The 20,077-nt window shown below is 40.6% G+C and overlaps 2 protein-coding genes across 3 annotated transcripts in view; one reads left to right on the plus strand and one right to left on the minus strand.

Annotated features, from left to right (window-relative positions):
* Window positions 1–602: 602 nt before the first annotated feature.
* On the minus strand, window positions 603–11,842 carry mtmr9 (myotubularin related protein 9). Its single transcript, XM_020638871.3, has 11 exons — window positions 11,771–11,842; window positions 11,179–11,369; window positions 9,383–9,491; window positions 9,165–9,290; window positions 8,876–9,049; window positions 8,498–8,715; window positions 8,225–8,386; window positions 7,794–7,935; window positions 7,363–7,583; window positions 6,814–6,965; window positions 603–2,664 (listed from the first exon to the last, which is right to left on the minus strand). Exons 2-11 carry the CDS (start codon window positions 11,358–11,360, stop codon window positions 2,501–2,503), a joined length of 1,650 nt encoding a protein of 549 aa, XP_020494527.1. The 5' UTR covers window positions 11,361–11,369; window positions 11,771–11,842; the 3' UTR covers window positions 603–2,500.
* Window positions 11,843–18,309: 6,467 nt separating this feature from the next.
* The window catches only part of xkr6b (XK, Kell blood group complex subunit-related family, member 6b), a 59,999-nt gene continuing 58,231 nt past the window's right edge, over window positions 18,310–20,077 (plus strand). For both annotated transcript variants that reach the window (XR_010668779.1, XM_020638872.2), the window contains exon 1: window positions 18,310–19,361. Coding sequence is in view for 1 of the 2 variants with exons in the window: in XM_020638872.2 (XP_020494528.1) it covers window positions 18,793–19,361 (569 nt within the window). In the remaining variant the exon portion in view is untranslated. The remainder of the gene's footprint in view (window positions 19,362–20,077) is intronic.

A 20,077-nucleotide genomic window follows, 5' to 3' on the forward strand; every position in this document is an offset into this window, starting at 1 on the left:
ATCCTTTCGTCACAGCCACGAGTAACATGTCTCATGAGGTCGCTCTTTATTAACCCTTGGACGAGCCATATGGGGTAGTGTATGGGAGGAATACAAAGTCACCTGCCATTGTAATGGAAACATGGACCTCTGTCACGGGCAGTGATTGATGTCACTAGAGCTGGGAAAATAAATGGAGACTTTAAATTGGCATTTTATGTGAAACCCCTTTAAGAATGTATTGTTGTAATGAAAAATAACCAATCCTGATATGTTTAAAGCGGGATTATTAATTGTTGGCCACATCAGGGAAGTTAATCACATTAGTATATTTTATTGTTATGGAGAAACTTAAAAAACCTAACAGTAAAATTTGAGTTCCAAAAATGTACAACTAAAACAATGAGCTGTAAGACACTAAAACGGTCTGTTTCATATGGCAAAGTTATCGGATTGATTTTCATTTGGAAATATTGACTACATGTACACAAGTCAATCAAATGCTGTTTTTTTTTTTTTTTTTTTTTTTAAGTTCATGGAATAATATGATGGGGGGAAAAATGGGCCATTCATTCAGAGGAACATTTATATGCGAGAAGAATGATTTCCAAAAAATTAATATATATATTTTGTGCTATAATCTTTAATGGCTTGAAATCTTAAAAAACAACAACAATGATATAACTTTACAGGCATCTGAAGTGACAATAGAACTGTTCATTTTATATGCAGTAAGGCACTGCATAAAGCTCATAACACAACAACAGACAAACGCATTATATGCCTACAGTGCTGACACTCTTTCAGGCTTTAATTGACTTTGACAAAGCAGTGATTATATAAGGATAATCTAATGGATTATGCAGATACAGGAAATTAGTACAACTGCAACTCACATCTTTACACTGACTCAACTAACTGTGTCATTCATGCACACAAATAACAGTAGGCAATATGTCCTTTTGGCAAAAGGAAACAAATGTATAATATAGAGCTGTTAGCAACTATCTCTTTAAGAAATTTTTTATGTAGTGGCTGAAGTCATTTCATTTTAGTGTGATTATGACATCATTCTGAAGCAGATCAAGTGTTTAAGAGTACATGGTAACAAGCAGAGAAAACGCAGCTTTACAGGCAAAAACAAACAATTATCAAAGGATTAACACTGCATTTAATTTTGCCCTCAACTTTCCATTTATATATATATTTATATATTTAAAGTGCTTTCTCAAGAGTATAAGATGCTTGTGAGAGCTACTAGTTACAGACAGCATGGAAGATGACCTGTGCCATCAGTATGCAGAGAAAATGTAGGTGATTTATTAAAGAAACGTCAAATATTTTTTTGTGTTTCTTTGAGGAAAACATGACCTTTGGGTGCAAAACATTGACATTGATGTAAATGTTCCCATGACACACTGTCTGTGTCATTGAACTAACTTAGTCTGAGTATCAGTCAGTGAGACATATGTACATTTTTTTGTCTTAACCTGCAGCAGCTGGTGACTATGAACAAGAAAAATTAAAGTACAAGAATGACAATTCCATTTGTACATTTCTGATATTGATAATGCCGTAATAACAAAGTGCAATAGATTTGGATCTTTAACTTCAAAAACAGCAGATATGCATTTTTTTTTAATGACTAACAAAATAACTGTTCTTCACTATTTCACATAGTGACATTGTACTAACCAGAGATTATCAGGCCGGCACATTGAATCTTTATATAATGTTGTGTTATACAAATCTTGCTTCATGGCCCTGGCTACATCACACACTGGAATGTCAAGTTAGAATCTGATAAACACAAGAATCCGGATATTTTGGTAAGATCCTTATTAAACCATCAGCCCATCTCATTCTACAGAAGAGTAGGCGCTGACCCTACCTACGCTGATTATGTCATCTCAACGTGCAGCAAAGTCACACACTTTCTAATAGCACCCTATATGTTGCCATAGTTACTCTGCAGTGCTTCCGTGGAATATCTATATATATATAGGATGTATGAGGAAAAAGTGTGGTACCATGCAGTGAATTAACATTCAAAGTAGCAGTTTTCTTTCCTAAACAAGATCAATGCTCCAACATTTATGGTAATCTATACAAATTCATTTGGAGGAAACTGACTTTTGAGACATCTGTGATGTAAATGAGTCCATCAGTGTGATACGAGATGAGGCGTAATACTGTAAAATGAAGACATTAGAGTAGGGATGCAACTAACAACTTTTTGTAAACTGTTGTACCATGTGTATGCGTATAAGATATAGGAAAGATAACTGCATGACGGATTTTTAAGTTATACTGGGCTTATGGTTGTTCAATTTAATTTTTTTGTCAGTGCAGGAAATCAAAATTTCACCCTTTTTTTTTTTTTAAAGAAAATTTTAAACTGAAGCAAAGCCTCAAATCAGCTTGACATTGATCTTTATGTGTATTTCTGTGTAATGTCACACTTTCTACCTGGATCTTCCCGCCTGTTTCCTCTCACAGCTTCCTCGCTCTCTTTCTCCGTCTATGGCGTCTGTAGCAGAGGATCTTCAGTTTCGAGCTCAGCCAGCTGCCTGCGCAGGCTGTTTACTTTGTTCTGAAGTTCCTTGTTGTATTCAATTATATGAACCATTTCATCGTAGGCCTCATCGAAACACCTGGACGACCGGTTCCAGCGAAGGAACACGCCTGTAATCAAGGGGAAAGACAATTGAAAGTAATAAATGAATTACGGTACAAAACAAATCACGTTCTTTTATTGTCCTATTATTGTCTTCTTATTTAAGAGTCCTAAGCTCTGCTAGCAGCTCAGTGCAATCCCAATGCAAAATGGTGATACAGTATGAACAATGTTAATCATGGTCAGCCTTATCATTGGCATGTTGGTATAACATAATTTCCTCATGGTACTTGATGCATCATTTCAGCAAAGGCTGATGAGAAGGATATTGCTTTTAGGGGTATATTTGGTAATTATACCTCAGGGTGTAGTAACCATGGATGGACACATGTACTAGTGCAGCTTGATGCTGCAACAAAGAGCTCTCGACAATGAATTTGCAATGCAAGTGTGGCAGCTATGAGCGAGCAGCAGCAACGAGTGCGAGTGTGAAAATTGCACATAAAAAGTGAACGAGTCTGAATGTGCAGTCAGTGAGGTTTGACAGATCTGAAGAGAGCGCTGATTGTTTGCACTGACAGTGAAACCTTCCCTTCCCACTCTATGAATCTCTACGTGGGTGGTGGACTTTAACAGAGAGACGTGCGAGACTGTCCTACTTGTAATACAAGTGTGACCACAAAGCTGTGATGCATATCTGGGATGAAACACGTCTTAAATGACACAAAAGGAGACGACCTTTCAGCCAATATGTGAGCGAGTGTGCAACAACAAGGAAGTGTGGGCAATCAATATGGATACAACTCAAGGGTTTAGCTCATTATTAGGATCATGATTATTTTGTCAAGATGTTTTATTGAATTTAAGAAAAGAATTGTATCATGTTTATAAACGGTAATTAGAACATTTATTTCACTTCATACAATTCATATTGGAATTTTTGTGCATTTTATGACAAAACTTGCCGTACTTCATTCCAAATGACTCAGCAACTATTGTCACATGCTATAGTCAAAACTTTGGGAGCATGTTGTTGCTGTTCTATAAAGATATGATTCACACATAAGTCAGAGTTAGTGTAAACATCAACAACTGGTAGATCTGGACCTCCATGGGGTTCAAGGGAGTCTGCGTCACTCTTTGAAAAGGTTGCGTAAGCGGGAGGTCTGCTGCTTTTCACGTGCTCCGATTGTTCACATACGTTCAAACAGGAAGGGGGAGGGGCTCTGAGGCCAAAGGCAGGACGGGGGCCCCCCCCCCGCCTCACATAGGACGGACCCGTTGAACCTAATGACCCCCTCATTTGTCTAGACCCATCCCCCAACTTTTCATTATGTATGGCATCTGAATGCTTTGAGCTGATTCGACACTCTGCAAGTTCAAGCACAGACAATCCCCCCTCCCCACACACACACACACCCCCCACACCCTCCCGGGACTTTTTAACGAGTCTCTCAACCCACAATTATTGTTATAAACATTTATTTTTATTACTTAAACAATTTCTGAGAAATGAATTTCATTGTAGTTTTTCACTTAACATATTTGTTTCAATTCCCAGGACTCACTTTGTGTTGGACGTTTAACATCGAGCTGAAGATACTTAATGTGGCATCTGAATGCTTTGAGCTGATTCGACACTCTGCAAGTTCAAACCCCCACCCCCACACACACACACAGGTTTTTACTATTGTAATTGTGGGTTAAGTCCCTCAACCCATAATTACCGAAATTAACAGCTTTCTTGTCTTTTTTTTTTTTTTAAACAATTACTGAGACATCATTTTGCCAAAGCAACTCAGCCTGACTATTTAATGTACTGTTAACTAAGTCATCTCGATTCCCAGGATTCACGATATGTTGGACCTTAAACATCCAGTAGAAGATATTGTGGCTTTAAATCAATTCATGGTCATTTTTGATTCACACATTTACAACAATGAACCTATGTTTTATATTGACATCAGCTCAAAGCTGAAAGTGCAGAATTCATTCACTTCACCCACACAGATTTTAAAACACAAAGTTAACTTTAATGTAACCTGGAGGAAAATGTGACAACTGAATTAAGCTGATCACGTTTGTAACATTCTCGTTCATTTTGTCATTTTACTACATTTTCTGTGTTGGAACTCTAGCTTTCAATTTGTTAATTAATAAAAAGAGACCTTTGCTCGCAAGACAAGAATAAAGAGAGCCCCAGGACTTTGGTTAGCATTCACTGCTAACTGCTAACTAACAGTTAACTATCCCAGTCACCGTCACACACCAGGGTTCGAGTTTCAGTGAAGATACAGAACCCTCTGTGCAGCCTATAATAAGACCAACACAGCAGCCAAACACATCCTGAAGTAGCCCAAGAAGGAATGCTGAAAATGTAAAGGTGCTGTGTCAAGTCATATGAGCTCAATGGCAACACAGCGTTGGATCCTGTTCTGCAACATGCTGCTTGTGCTTTGTTTTTTTTAGAGCTAGGGGGAGGAAAGACTATGCTTTGTTTACACTGACGATTTATCATTTGTGTTATTTAGTATTTATGTGTTTTACTTCGTTATGATGTCATGTTTTGTCAAAAGGTCATGCGTTTGGAAAAGTGGACACTACATCAAGATAACTGGGTTCTATTTTTTTATTTAACCTTTATTTAACCAGGTAATTAACCCATTGAGATCAAGATCTCTTTCACTAGGGTGACCTGGCAAAGAGGGCAGCAGTGGGTTCACTGTAAATGCTACCAACTCCTGACTAAATATGTGTATGCACACCTGCATTCATATAGGTTAGAGTATTAGGCTTACAGGGTCACTTAGTTCATCAGGTCAAAAAAATGGTGTAATCAATGGCGCCCCCTTCTGGTAACATCATGAATCGTCTGTCTGGGCCAAAAATATAATTGCAGATGATATAACAAACTATAATTGGCTGCATTCCTGTGGCCATCACAGCATTTTTCCCAACCCTCGCTTGAAACTGATTTAGCCAGTTTAGTTACTCAGACTGGTTTCAGGGCCTGTCTTCAGTCCAACCAACTGCAAATATGACGCAAGCCTTCAGAATCACATAAACTAACGTGCTGCTGGGTTAGGCACACTGAATCTTTCTGTATCAAGAACAGTTTCAAGACTTCTCCCAGGCTTCTTTGGCAGCACTTAAAATGTTTATTTAAAGGCACTTGTTTTGCTGATTTGCATGTAACAATGTACAGGTAACATGTTCAAATACTTCTGATGATGAGATCTCATGCAGAGTTGACAAAAGGTTACAGTATATTAATCTTACTGTGACTTTGAGCAATACTTTAAGGCACCTCTTTTTAGTATGTATTTACTCAACTCTCTGCTCATCTGTGCAAGCCTATCAAACCAAAGCTCTACTTCAATAATCTCTCAAAAAAACAAAAATATCTGACACTCTGGTTTTTTTAAACCACTGAAATCTGAAATTTCTTCACATTTTCTAACCTGACGCCTGCAGGCAACCATGAAACAAGCCACAATAGCTGCTGTTATGCTTGCAGGCAACTGTGACTGTAACTTCTCGACAGATAATAAATATCTTTAAGGCTCCGTCTTATTTAGCCAGGATCAAAATCTCACTTCAGGAGGAGTCTCATTGTGTAATCTCACGGTTTAAAGAAATTGTTGTTGGGGTGTTGCAGGAAATTGACAGTGGCAATATGAGCAAGAGTTGTGAAAATATTTTGCCAAACCAAACACTCGTAGCCTGCCAGCGGAGAAACCAAGCTCGTTAATTGGACATACTCGGATGAAGCCATCACAGCCTGTTTTGCAGCTGCAAGCTGAGGCGATCTATCAGACTCTATTAGTGATTTAGACCCTTAAAAAAAGAAAAAAGTAGGACCCAAGCTTAAAAATAATGTCAGAACTACCTTCAAAGTTAACTGTATGTGTTGCTGCTGGGTTTTTATTTACACCTCTGAGTATATTTTCACATGTTCTATATCATCACCTGCTTACTTATCATCCGAGGTATTGAGGGATAATTATGTTAAGGTTTTAAGAATTTATATCAAGAACCATTTAGTCTTCTCCCTACCAAGTACAACTGAAGCTAATGTTTTTTTTTGTGATTCATTTTTCAATGCAGAGTGATAGAAGTTTGACAGACTGATCATCCTCTCTCTGATACAGACACTTTATTTGTCACTTACTTGTAAATGCTTCTGACACTGCATGTTTTTTGTGTCCGCCTCTTACCTTCCCACAGCAGCAGACTCTGAGGGGCCACAGAGGGCCAGATCACAAGACTGTTGGCCTCGAAGAGCGGGTTGGTTAAACGCTCCAGTTCTTGGGGCCGATTCACCCACGACCAGAGGGACACGGTCTTCTCAGGCAGAGACAGTTTGGTTCTGTGAAATGTGAGATGATGAAGGGTTAACCATCAGAACAGTAGTTTCTCACAGGTTGTCAAAATAGGCTTGTAACCTGTATAATGAAACTAAGCTGGACTTTGTCGTGTTGGAAATATCTCCTTAAAGGGAAACTTCAGGATTGACTTTGGAGAAGTCACCTCTTCCACAACTGTTTTAGTAAAGCTGCTTAGTGGGCGGTGAATAAGAATGTGAAGGACAAGGCTCTATATCTAACAGGCACACTAATGGCCTAAATACTGTGATGTAGCTTTATAAAGGTTGTATGGTATGCATAATAAGTCTGAGTACATTATATTATATATGTTTTTATTCATTTTATCATTTTGAAAATTAAAACACAAAATCAAACAGGATGTTAATCAGTATTTATTACCTCTCAGCTGTGCTGTTGCCCAAGAAGGTGCCAAACTGAGAAGCATAGGCGTGTTCGAACAGAAGCACCAGAAAGCTCTCACTGAACTCAAAGGAGCAAGGAAACTGGCGAAGGATTTGCCAAACACAGTCCAAGAAGAGCAGGAAGCTAGGCGCCTCTTGTCGAGGCTTGCTGTTGGAGTAGGCAGACTGGGCACAGCGCTGCTGGAACGGGTGGCCCGCCTGGGATACAAAAAAAAAAAGATGTTTATTTCTTTACTAAGCATCAGCTAATGCACATTCTTTTCCTTGTATGACCAACATCTAAATAACAATCTTTTGACTAATGTGTGTGAAATTTTAAGCTTTAAAAAAAACAAGATATGCAGGATCACTCTCAGTAAGTACTTTGGAGTACATTGTTGCTGTACTTCAAAGGTCAGAGAGGCTCACCTGGAGCCACTCTCTCTCCACCAGGCCTTGGAAGCCTCTGATGGTCCTGCAGGCAGGATCAAGGATGATCTGTGCCAAAGAGGTCACCTGCAAGGTGGAGTCTGTGCCCTCTGTGCCATGAACGAGCACTGAGGCTCCCTCTCTGCAACATACACACAGGATTACATTCACAATGTTAACTAGGACTCTGCTATAATTCAGAAATCACAGAATCAGCTTTATATACTGCAGAATCACAGATGTTTTGGCTTTCTTTGCTTGTTAATACCTTGTCTACTATTCTTAAAGTCGTCACATTTATTGATATAGTACGTTTAAAATAGCATGAACTGACCAAACTGCTTCACAAACATCGGACAACTTAACAGTGTAAAAATAAAAGAATGACAATGTGCAGACAAAAAGACATTATGAAGCATTGTTTCCCCGACCTGTCGATGCACTGGGCAGCCAGGCAGGCCGTGGTGAGGATCTCCTTGACATGAGTCTGCCAGTTGGAAGCTTCCAGCTTGCTTAACCAGCGGTCCATACTGTGGGACTGGTCGTTACACGCCTCTACAAGCTTGATCAGGCTTTCCTGTAGGATGTTAGACCTGAAGTGACAGAAATGTTCAGGCACTCAAGTGCATCATTTCTAAAAGTTTTGGATTAACATAAATACATATTTTAAGAGAAAAGGCCATAAAAGCTCTCAGTGACCTCACCTCTCGATTGCCTTGTGGATCCTCCTCCACTGTGGGTAGTTTGCCTCGGTCTCAAATCCTCCGCCTCGAGCTTTGGCCTGCTGAGCGACATTGATGGTGCGTGTGTCGATGATGTAGCCACGTTTGCCTGGCCGCAGGGTGGCGTTTATGAGCTTCTCGTCTTCCTTACACCGTCGCCCGTTTGTGCCGGTCAGAGGCTGCCCTGCTCGCATCATTACCTGAAAGTGAAAGTGATTCAAATAAGACTTCCATACAAAAAAAAACAAACTAAAACCACATTTACACACTGTGTCTAGCAATTACACAGTTTTATTTCACAAATACAATTTTATTCCTCAACTATTTAAAAAAAAAAAACCTAATTTCCCAGGTGCTCACCATGCCATTCTTCTTGTGGTAGTAGCTCAGGACTGGAAAGCGGCCACTATGTCGGAAGGTAGCGACTTTCTTCAGCGTTTCATCGTCAACATCTTTGGGTACGGCCACTAGAGGGGGGTATGACGGACACACGCTGAAGTCTTTGTTGACGTCACTCAGTCTCCACTCGTCTGTCTAAAATAAGAGATAAAGACAGTTCAGAAGAAGGGTACAAAGGAAGCACACATGACAGCTTAGAGAATGTTAAGTCCAAGTTTTTCGTTTTTTTTTTTATTAGCTGTGTCCTTACCATGGACTCCAAATCTTTAAAGACATCCTCTGGAAGAAATAAGTTCCAGCCATCTTCTATGACTTCAAACATGGGCCGGTAGAAGAAAGGATACATCAGGGAGACTAAATCAAGTGTGGATAGAGCCTAGAAAGGAAATATTCATATATATTTTAGTACAATACATGAAGGATTCTTTGACACTGAAAAAAAAAAAAACATATTTAAAATGATTTGACCTCAATAGAGCTGGCAATGTTGAGGCACTCCTCCATGCCTGGGATGTCCAGCTGAATCACCCTCAGGTCTTTGCATTTCACTATGATGCTTCCCAGAGAGCCAACGAATCTGGAAAGAGAAGTCAAAGATCAATGTAAGGACAAGCATGTTCACTTCATGTTGTGTTGCTTTCTGTATTCAGCCAAAAACCACAAGCCCCAGAGCCTGACCAAGTTCCCTTGTGGAGCTATGAGATATAAAGGGAATATATGGAAAAGGTTTTCACAACGAATACAGATGGTCTAGTATTCAGCTTTATTAGCAAGTGGACGGGCTTGCGAGAAAAGATTGCGTTCACGCATTGTGTCTTCCCAGATTTGAACCATGTGTGGTTTCATTATGTTGCAACAGTTGCCTTCTCAGAGTCATTTAACTGCTTCACACCCATCTCAACCACAAAAATGTGGATTCCCAACCTGCGGGAAACTCTGTTGTAATAACAAGAGCACAGTCAGAATCGAACTTCCTGCCAAACAGTTTCAGATCCTCTCTTCACACTGAAGACAAGAGTAGGAGAACGATCCAAAAATATGGCGGTGAAATGCTTCTATCTGGTTCCCACAGGAGATGCACCCTAAAGACAAATGTTACCCTCATAACACATTTCTACTTTACTCTATATTCTCCTGTAGCACCTTTTTTTTTTTTATACAGTTGGGTTGGGCAGTGTTCAATAAATCAACAACTGTCAGAGATAATTAACTCAGCCCTGTGTGATTTAAAGTCATAAGTCATTTACACTGTCATCACCCCATTGGTAAAGCAGAAGAACAGACTATTTGAATAATGCACTGACCTCCTTTGCTGTTTCTTTGATTAGCCTAAATAAAATCTCATTATAATGACTGTGTGCAAGTCAGCTTACTGGTGATGATTATGATTTCGGTGTTTCCCCTAGGCACGCCGACACAAACACTTGAAGGAATCTTGGTGTTCATGTGCTACTTTTAATGACAGCTGTCCTTTTCTATCAGAAAGGTATCCTTAAATGACGTCTTTCCCTGATTTCCGACTCAATCCACTATCCTATCCCTACAATAAAGGCACAAAAAGCCCAAAAATAAATCTTAAAATAAATAAATAAAAATTGTTCTTACTTTTTTTTTTTTACTTGACCTTTTTTTACTTGACCTTCAAGGGGGGCGGGGGGGGGGGCTAATATAATGGTAGGGGAAACACTGTATTTTTATTAATACCAATGCATTTGTGATTCTGGCGTTACTGTGTCATAATAAGAAAGTCATAACCACGATTCTTTCATGATCAGTGACACGTTATATAATCAATATCTACAAAGTGATACCAGAACCAGGATTGAGTCTATCAACTGTAAATATGCTACATTTAAAGCTTTGGTCTGAAGGGGCCAGATTTTCAAACCATCACACTGTGAATGATCCAATGATGCCACCATCAGGAATGTGACAACAAGAGCAGGTGAGCTGTCTTAAAAAAAACACAAAAAAAACATACTTTACCATGAAAAAGGCTGATATAGTGAAACCATACACTTCAGATTTTAGATGCAATCATTTGTACAAATACATTTAAAAATGCAAGCATCCTAAAAACAATGAAATAGTAAAACAGCACCCATGTTGATCACTTGAATATCCTTAAGGCTACCAGAAGAAATATAGCTCAGAGGGGATCCATGGTTGATTAATGTGGTGTGTCCCCCCCCTGTGTTTAGCTGATGAGGTTATTAAAGTTCATATACACTGGCTTGGAAATCTACATTGAAGCACAAGATTACCTTTTCTCTATAGAGTCAATGTTTGAGTGAAGCAGCCACAGCTCCTCTGTGTTGTCCTGTCTGGAGGACAGGATCAGGTGGTGACCAGTCAGACACAGGGTCCCCTCCACAGTGGGCATAAAAGGCCGATGTAAGACCACCCCGTCCACCCTGGGGGTCTTTATTAACTCTGCAAACTCCATGATCCTGACCTGAAGAGGAGACAGATCAGTCACAGGGGAGAGAAAGAAGATGAGGGTTACTTGTTTTTTTAAACACTGAGGGGACTGGTGAGCTCACAATGCCACAGCTACGAATGACTGCGTATTGATGCTCTGCTGTGCTGCTTTTAAAGAAAGACAAGGAGGGAAGTCCATTCTCTTTAATACAAAACATGCGGAGACAATCTATGAGGTAGATCAAGTTCGCTTGATTCAGGAAATGAAGTGGCTAACATTAGCTGGCTAGTCGCGACAGACGATACAAAGTGTCATGTCATTTTTTTTTTATATAAACTCCATATTTCCAAGAAAGCACATGTCGTTAAAGCAAAAACAGACATTTAAAAGGGAGGCTTAGACGATTTATCACACAACTACCCCATTAATCTTACCGTTGAATTCGTTGTTGGGCGAGACTGGTGCGTTACCAAAAACAAGCCGACTGGAAACAAGCAGACTTGAGAGTTTTCTTTCCGGACACTTTGTTATCGAAATAAAAAAAATAATAAACTGTGTTCTTGTCAATTATATAAAAAACGATGTGCAACAATGTGTTAATTTAGGACTCAATGACCTTTCACATGACGGGAAAATACGAGAGGGAAAAACATCTGTGTGGAATGTAGGTTCATTTCATTTGTCAAGATATCAAATAAAATGAACATTTCTAAAATACATCAAAGAGTTAGGACACTTTATATACATTTTTAAAAAAATGGGGTTTGTTCTTATTTGAATTATTAAAATGATGAAAATGCCAAGACCTCAAAATTCCAAGGGTTTATCCATTGGAATCTCAGATAAGTAAATAAATGGCCATAACCATTAATAACTTAGCTTTGCAGTCATTGTTTTTGTGCCTTATCTTTAGGAAGACCATGAAGTAGAGAACTACAATAATGAATCATGCAGGTATCAAGGCCCGCATTTATGCCCGTCTCTGTAAATTGAGAAGACTTGTAAAACTTTACTATTTGTTTACCTTTCCATTATGATGACAACATACCGATTTCTCCCATGGCATGTATTTCAAGATTTCTGTTGAATGAGAAGTCCTTTTTAAAGGCCTGTGCATATCTCATACATCAACATTTGATGTATTAAAAACAGCCACATTATCAAAAATGGACACTAGGTGGTGACATTGAGAAAGTTTTGAGAGAGCGTGTCGCTGAAAACTGAACTGAATCAGAATCAGAAGTCAATCAGAATCGTTTTATTGCCAAGTACATTTACACACACGAGCAATTTGTCTTGGTGTATTGGTGCAAAAACAGTTAACAAAGGAAATAAAGCAAAATAGCAACAACTTACATCAAATAAAATATAAGAAGTAATTACAATAGAGTATAAGAAATATAAAAACACAAAATGTTCAAAAGGTGCAGTATTAAAAGTCCAGCGATGCATTAATGTAATGCATAAAATCAGTTTCAGCCTTCACATTAATGTAATGCTATCTGACTGTGGGGCTGATGACTCTGACTGTACGCCTCAGGGTCCTGGAGGCGTACAGGTCGTGGAGACATGGTAGATTGCAGCCAATCACCTTCTCTGCAGAGCGAATGATCCGCTGCAGCCTGCACTTGTCCTTTGCTGTGGCTGCAGCGTACCACACTGTGATGGAGGAGGAGAGGATGGACTCGATGATGGCAGTGTAGAAGTGCACCATCATGGTCTTTGGCAGGTTGAACTTCTTCAGCTGCCGCAGGAAGTACATCCTCTGCTGTCCTTTCTTGGTGAGGGATGCTGATGTTCAGCTCCCACTTGAGGTCCTGAGGAATGAACCCATAAATCAATACAAACTGGATTTAAGAACCCTGGAGGGTATATTCAGCATGATCACGATATATTTATATTGTAATAGCTAGTAAAAGAAATATGCAATACTGTATGTCATTGTGATAGCAAATCATGGTCAGTCAGTTCGATTTCCAAACTGGTAATGGCAACCTGTAAACAACTAAGAGGCAGCAAAAAAGGTGCCTCATATTTAATCAGAACTACCAACATGCAATCTGGTATCCTGAAAGGCTAGAAACTAAAAGATAGCAGCTTGGAGAATCCTTTGAAAGGGCCAGTAAATTGGCATCCATACCGTCTATACAGTACGACAAGACTAACAAGCAATTACAGCTCAGGACAAGAGGGAGAAAAAAAGAAGAAATCCCAAGGGAGGGGTTTCAAAGAGGGAGCCATCCCTTGTTGGATTGATTAGGAGCCATATGGAAAAATGACAATTACAGTGAAATCTTCAATCTAGAGAATGGCTCCAAGAGAACAGTCCGGTTGGTTTTCTCACGTCAGACCAGTGCCAGGCTTAGCAGGTTAATGGGGAGGTCAGCGGATGGAAAACCTCGGAGGATGTGTTGTATAACATTGTTTTTGCAACTTGGTGAAGCAAAGGTAACCTTAGAAGACAGAGGCCAAGCTCACACTCAAAACAAAAGAACAATCCTATAATCCTGATGCTCATGAAATAGCCATAATAAATAGAATTTAAATTCAGATTTCAAGATCATAAAACAGAAGGTTTTGCCCAATCGTAGCTGGGAGACAATAAGAAGGTAAACAAATCTTCAGTTGATAATGATGGTGATGATGAGCAAACCTGTTTGCGTTTGACACATTTTTAAGAGGCCAATCTATGTAGGTGTCAAAAAATGTGTGTGTGTGTGTGTGTGTGTGTGTGTGTGTGTGTGTGTGTGTGGGGGTGTTTTTTTCTGTGTGTGTGATGTATCTCAAATCAGGGCAGTATTTGCTTCCCTTGCAGCCTGTCTTTGGCTTTTACAATAGATGGTTTCACCCAGCCAACATCACACTGTAGAGTAGTTGGTACAGATACCCAGGCTCAATTGAATTTGAAACCCACCGTTGCTTTACAAACCAAATATCCATTCTTCCTCCGAGGAAAAGATGCTTTACTGCAGATTTTTTTTTCTTTGACAGATTATAAGCTGATAAAAATTGCTTTGAAAGCAAAATATTCCATTCACAGCCCTATACAGGATATAAAAGAGTAACCTGAGCTCCATGTTTTATTTAACAGGATGCTTAGACAATGTGTGGGTGCAGGGGTGTTGATTTTCTTCTGTCATAAAATGTTGACTTTAAGGCAGCTGATAGATGTTTGAAGACAGTACACTTGATGAATCACTTTCTTGCTACTCTGCCTCGGAGAAATCAAGAATCAAGATAAATAAACTAGTCTGACTCAAAATGTTCAATTAAAAGAACATGGATTGACAGGGTTGAGTAATTATGGCAAACTATGAGCAAGTTGTTATCACTGAATCAGTGCTTGCATCATATGTTGACATTTATTGATGAGTGTGTTAACATTTTTGGAACATACACTGGGTAATTTTAGGGATTGACTGTTTGTGCTCACACCTACACCATTGCTCAGCCTTTTATTCAGTGCGTGATAAAGATGTCTCATCCTCCCTTCTGTGCTCAGCGTTTTTATTTTTTTTGGTGTTTGTTCTGCTATGTGATCCTGTTTGGTTATTTCAGGCATGTCCAGTGAATCAGAGCAGTACTGCAGATAATGATGACTTAGAGGCAGTCTTATATCAGATATTTTGGAAGCTCTGTGATAAACTCTACCAATCAAAGACCATCAATCATTGTTCTGCATCTGAAAGTTTGGTAGCTGCATTGGTTGTTGGTAAAACTTAGTCTTTAACTTCGGTAAAATCATAGCTCCTGCTTTTCCTGGTTTGTATAGTCTGAAGGGGAAAAGTGTGAAACATGCTAAAGGATTGATCTCTAATTACATTCTTTGCATTATTTAGCGTCTGTAATACATGCTACATGCATGCTGATGTATAAACTATGTAAGCCTGAGCTATACTGAATGCTTCCCTATTTGCTTTCATTAAATTTTCATGCCTTTGAGAGCTGGTTGTTTCCTTGGTTTATGGCAATATGACAAAACAGATCTCAAATTGAGATCATTAAATGATACATAGTCACCAAAAATCAAAGGAGGATTTGCATATAGACACCTCAGTCTTTCAGATCACGATCAAATAAATTAAGGTGAAAGTAACATTAGCAGCTTAAGAAATGTCTTAGTTTAAATGTAGCTCTAGTGAAAGCTGAAAATCTAACGCCTTAAAACTTATCTTTCCTCTTCAGTCAAAATCCTACAAAGTGTTACAGTTTTTGTGGTGTGGTAAGTCATGTGTTATTTTATGTTATGTGTCAGCCCCAGGAGGAATACTCATCCAAGGTGACCTGTCACTGGCTTCTGTCCTTTCATTGCTTCACACGCCTGAGGACAGACTAACAAAAATAGTAAAAAAAGAATAAAATAAAATAAAATAATTCATATAAAAAAACTGAGTAATTTCCCAGAAAATGCACCATTGGATTTCTCCACCTGTACTTCATTTCCAAGATGCAGGATTGTATATTTGAATACAACTGGCTACAACGTATAACTCTTCCCTCTTTCTGCAAGTTGTGTGTAATTTCTATGAATTGAAAAAAACCCAAATAACACACACACACACACACACACACACACACACACACACACACACACACACACACACTGTCTGATGCACTCAGCCCAAACCCACCATCTGTGCCTTCATCCTGATCTCTTCCTCAAGAGGCCCTTCAGTTTTTGTGGCTACTCCTGCCTTGTTTCTTTTTTTGAGTCTGCTTTAATGCTCATGCACTTTATCTGTCTCAAACACACTCATGTAGGCCGTATTTTCTGCTTTGTTTGTTTTATATGCCAGTTTGTTGTCCTGTTAAGCACTTTGCGACAAATTTGGTTCAGAATAACTTTTTAGTTTGAATGGATGTCCTGTAAATTGATTGTTTTTTATAGCTGCATTTAACTGCCTCATATTTCCAGTGGACATGAAAGCTCAGTGTGTGTGTATGTGTGTGTGTGTGTGTGTGTGTGTGTGTGTGCGTGTATGTCCATGGTGTGCAGCTCATTGTGAAGGCCTCACAGCCCTGAGGAATAGGAGAAGAAGAAGCCTACTCAAATGGAACAGATGTCATGATGTGCACAAGATCATACTCTCTTGTGTTCAATTTTTCACATGTAAAGAATTTCTTTCTCAGTTATCTTGGCCCTCAGGAACGGACTATTTCCTGGAGCCTTTTATGCAACATCACTTTGACTTCTCCTGCATTCTAAAATAATGTACTCTCCTCTTTACCCAATTTCCCCCTGAGATGAATAAAGTATTTCTGATTCTGATACCATTGCACATGCAGAATAGATTTTAAAAAGACACAATCCAGTGTTACACGCAAAATACACTAGAAACAGTCGTGTGTTTGTAAGCATGTTGGGACATATGGTCATTATCATGATAGCTTTCAACCACATTAAACCCATGCATGGCAAAATCTTTAGTTGACCTAGTTTTGTTTCAAGAATGTTCAAATAAAGTAGATGCAAAAAGTGTTTTAATGTATTATAAGGTTTATTATATTATCCCATGAACCCATAAGATTTCATTGAGGGAATTATTGTAGCTCCAGTTTCCATCTCTCTGGTCTGATGTCTCGCTGTACAAAGGGAGAAAAGCCTGCAAACTTAAGTAATGCTTTTCCTTTCTGCAAAGCTCCAATGTGAACTCTCATCCAATTCACCGCATGCACGATAACATGGCCAGCATAGATAGATATGACCATTAAACCAAGTCTTTGAGAGACTTTGATTGCACTATGATGATCATTTTGCAGAAGACTGTTTTGACATTCATCCACAAACAGAGGAAGCTTTTACCTAATCTTGAAAGGACATTAAGGGGTTTTTTTTTTCGAGGGAAAGGGACGGCAAGAGCGAACAAGCAAGAAGAACAAACACATATGATCAATCACAAAACAAAATAAATCAATTAAAACGGGTTTAATAGGAAATAGCTTAAGTGTTTAACACATGAAAACTTTAAGAATGGGCCTCTCAAGGAAGTCAGAAAAAAACTTTATATTAGTGGCTATGTTAGTGTGTAAATGAGTTGAATGTGTGTTCGCTTCTTGAGAAGAGTAAAACTGTGTTTTAAGGTTAAAGGACTAAGTCAAAGAGAAAGAAAGAGGTACTTGTGGCTGTTTAAACCCTGTTTCAGAACTGGACAGCTCCCACCAAATCCTGCGTCCCGAGCAGGCACGCGCAGCAGGCAGCAGCTGAGATCCAATCAGCGTCACAGGCTGGATGTGACCCCGCGAGGCGGCTCAGCGGGCTCAGTCTAATCACTGGGCTATGGACCTTACAGCGGAATCACCAGCTCTTTGCTCGAACATGCTACCAGAGGGGAAAACGCCACTTCTCAGGAAAAGGCTTAACATTATTGAGTACTGAGGGGGGGGGGGGGAAATGCTGCAAAAGGCGGGAAAAACCATAGGGTACACGTCTCTTAGCAACAGTTAAGGAGATCAATGGATCCACCCATAGATAGACTAATGTAGGCCTTTGTTTTTCCCCCTAAGGAAATAGTTACCCTCGAGCTAAATATTTCTCGAAAGAAGAACGAAATTAATAATAAATAAATAAAAATTCACAAGCATGCAATGTCATAACATATCTGAGGAGTTACATGCTTAAAGCCAGGTTTTGGTCACGTCAACCCCCTTTAAAAAGAAATAGGCTAAAAGTCGTTGAAAAATGTATTATTTTTTTTCCTCAGTGGGGAGATCTTCCTTTTCTATTTAAAAACGTGACCTCTCACCGTGTCTGCGTATCTGATTCAATCGTTCAGATTTCAAATACAGGGAAATAGATCCATTGGTGGTGTCCAGGCGTATTGAATTACATCATGCAGTCCTCTCCTGCATATTTGGGGGCTTCAAATGAGACACTAGATGGCAACCACGTTGAGAGGGAGAGACGGTGAGTGTGCGTGTGCGTGTGTGTGTGTGTGTGTATGAGAGAGAGGGAGAGAGAGAGAGAGAGAGAGAGAGAGAGAGAGAGAGAGAGAAGTGTGTGTGTGTGTGGGGGGGGGGTGAATTACGTCGGTGTGGGACAGTGGAGGGATGGTCTGCTCCTGGCTCTGAGCTTGCAGCTGGAGGAGAGCTGAGGAGAGCTGCAGAGAGGGGAAACAACTGAACAGCAGGGAAAGAGATTACTGCACAGGTAGAAATTGGTAGACAACAATTGAATGCACGAGTTGTAGCCTAAAGGGAAATTGCTCGAACTTGTAGATTAGATTTTTTTTTTGTGAACAGTTGGGATACGATTTGAAGTGGAGGGATTGGGAAAGGCTCAAAAGATGTGCGGTGTTCGCGGCGCCTCTCGTGCGCTTCCTGGGGACACAGTGAGCGACGGCCACGCGCTGACAACCCGCTTTTAGATGGCTCCAATATTTGGGGTGCAAAACAGGTGTCAGGGAAGTGTCGTCACGAACCCCGGAAGCCGGAGGAGGTGGGAACATCAGAGGGAAAGATGGCAGCGAAATCCGATGGTCGCGGGGTCGTCACCGGTTTCGCCCAGCTGCACAACCTGGACGAGGTGGTGGGGACGGGAGAGGACGACGCGCGGGATGGCAGCTCGTTCCACATCTGCCATTGCTGCAACACCTCGTCGTGCTACTGGGGCTGCCGGAGCGCGTGCCTGCATTACCTCCGGGGGAAGGGGAAGGGGAAGGAGAGAGAGACGGTGCGGCCACCGCAGGAGCAGCGCCTCTGGCTGGACTGCCTGTGGATCATCCTGGCGCTGCTGGTGTTCTTCTGGGACGTGGGGACTGATTTGTGGCTGGCCGTCGACTATTACCACAAGCAGGACTTCCTGTGGTCTGGCCTGACCCTGTTCTTCGTGCTGGTGCCCTCGGTGCTGGTCCAGATCCTGAGCTTCAGGTGGTTTGTGCAGGATTACACTGGGGGCGGACTGGGCTCCGTGGAGGGGCTGAGTAGTCGGAGAGCTACAGCCTGTCTGCAGAGGGACAGGTGCTGCCGCCTGTCTGTCTGGGTCTGGCAGACCATCATTCACATCTTTCAGATGGGACAAGTGTGGCGGTAAGAAAAACTTCACGTTTTCCTTTAAAAGAATCAGTTAAAGCCCCCAAAGCCCCCAAAGCCCTGTGCTCCCAGCTCCTAGCTCTCTATTCACTCCTTCTCACCTCTCTGACTGTCACCTGGTATAACCCGCTGTGTGTACATGACTGGGGTGAGAATCAGCACCGTGGTGATGCCATTACGCACCCACTTTTTTTTTTTTGCATATCCAATAAATCTAGTCATATACTCTTTTGCCACAAATATCTTTGCGCTTAACCAAAAGAATATACAGAAAACTCCTCCAGCTGCACAGACATTGCGCCGCTGTGATTATTTCTTCACAGTGCGCCATTGCGCTTGTGTGAAGGGAGGAGGACTATTTGTTCAAAGGAGGACAGGTAGCCTAGTAGCCGAAAGCGTGCGTGTGTGTGTGTGTGTGTGTGTGTGTGTGTGTGTGAGAGAGAGAGTGTCAGACGCGCCGTTTGCGCCACAGTGCATCACACACCGTCGCCTCGATTCACCCTCTCTCTCTCTCTCTCTCTCTCCCTCTCCCTCTCCCTCCCCGCATCAAAAGCCCCAACTCTGCAACTAGAGGCCAGACGAGCATCTGTTTCACCGCTCACAAAACTACATCTTCCCCCCACAGACATGATGTCATCGATTCCTCTGCGACGTTCCACATCTTAGGTCCCCAAATCCGCCTTTTGACCACACAAAAATGCTGCGTCTGGGGG

This window comes from Labrus bergylta, chromosome 15, assembly GCF_963930695.1.
Source record: "Labrus bergylta chromosome 15, fLabBer1.1, whole genome shotgun sequence".
NCBI lineage: Eukaryota > Metazoa > Chordata > Actinopteri > Labriformes > Labridae > Labrus > Labrus bergylta.

Bases quoted from the DNA above. Each gene is read 5' to 3' on its own strand.
- mtmr9 (XM_020638871.3), bottom strand. From the start codon at position 11,360: ATGGAGTTTGCAGAGTTAATAAAGACCCCCAGGGTGGACGGGGTGGTC. The intron at 9,291-9,382 runs GTCAAATCATTT...TTTCCTTTCTAG, and splicing joins ACATTGCCAGCTCTATTGAG to GCTCTATCCACACTTGATTT. The intron at 7,936-8,224 runs GTCGGGGAAACA...TGTATGTTGCAG, and splicing joins GCTGCCCAGTGCATCGACAG to AGAGGGAGCCTCAGTGCTCG.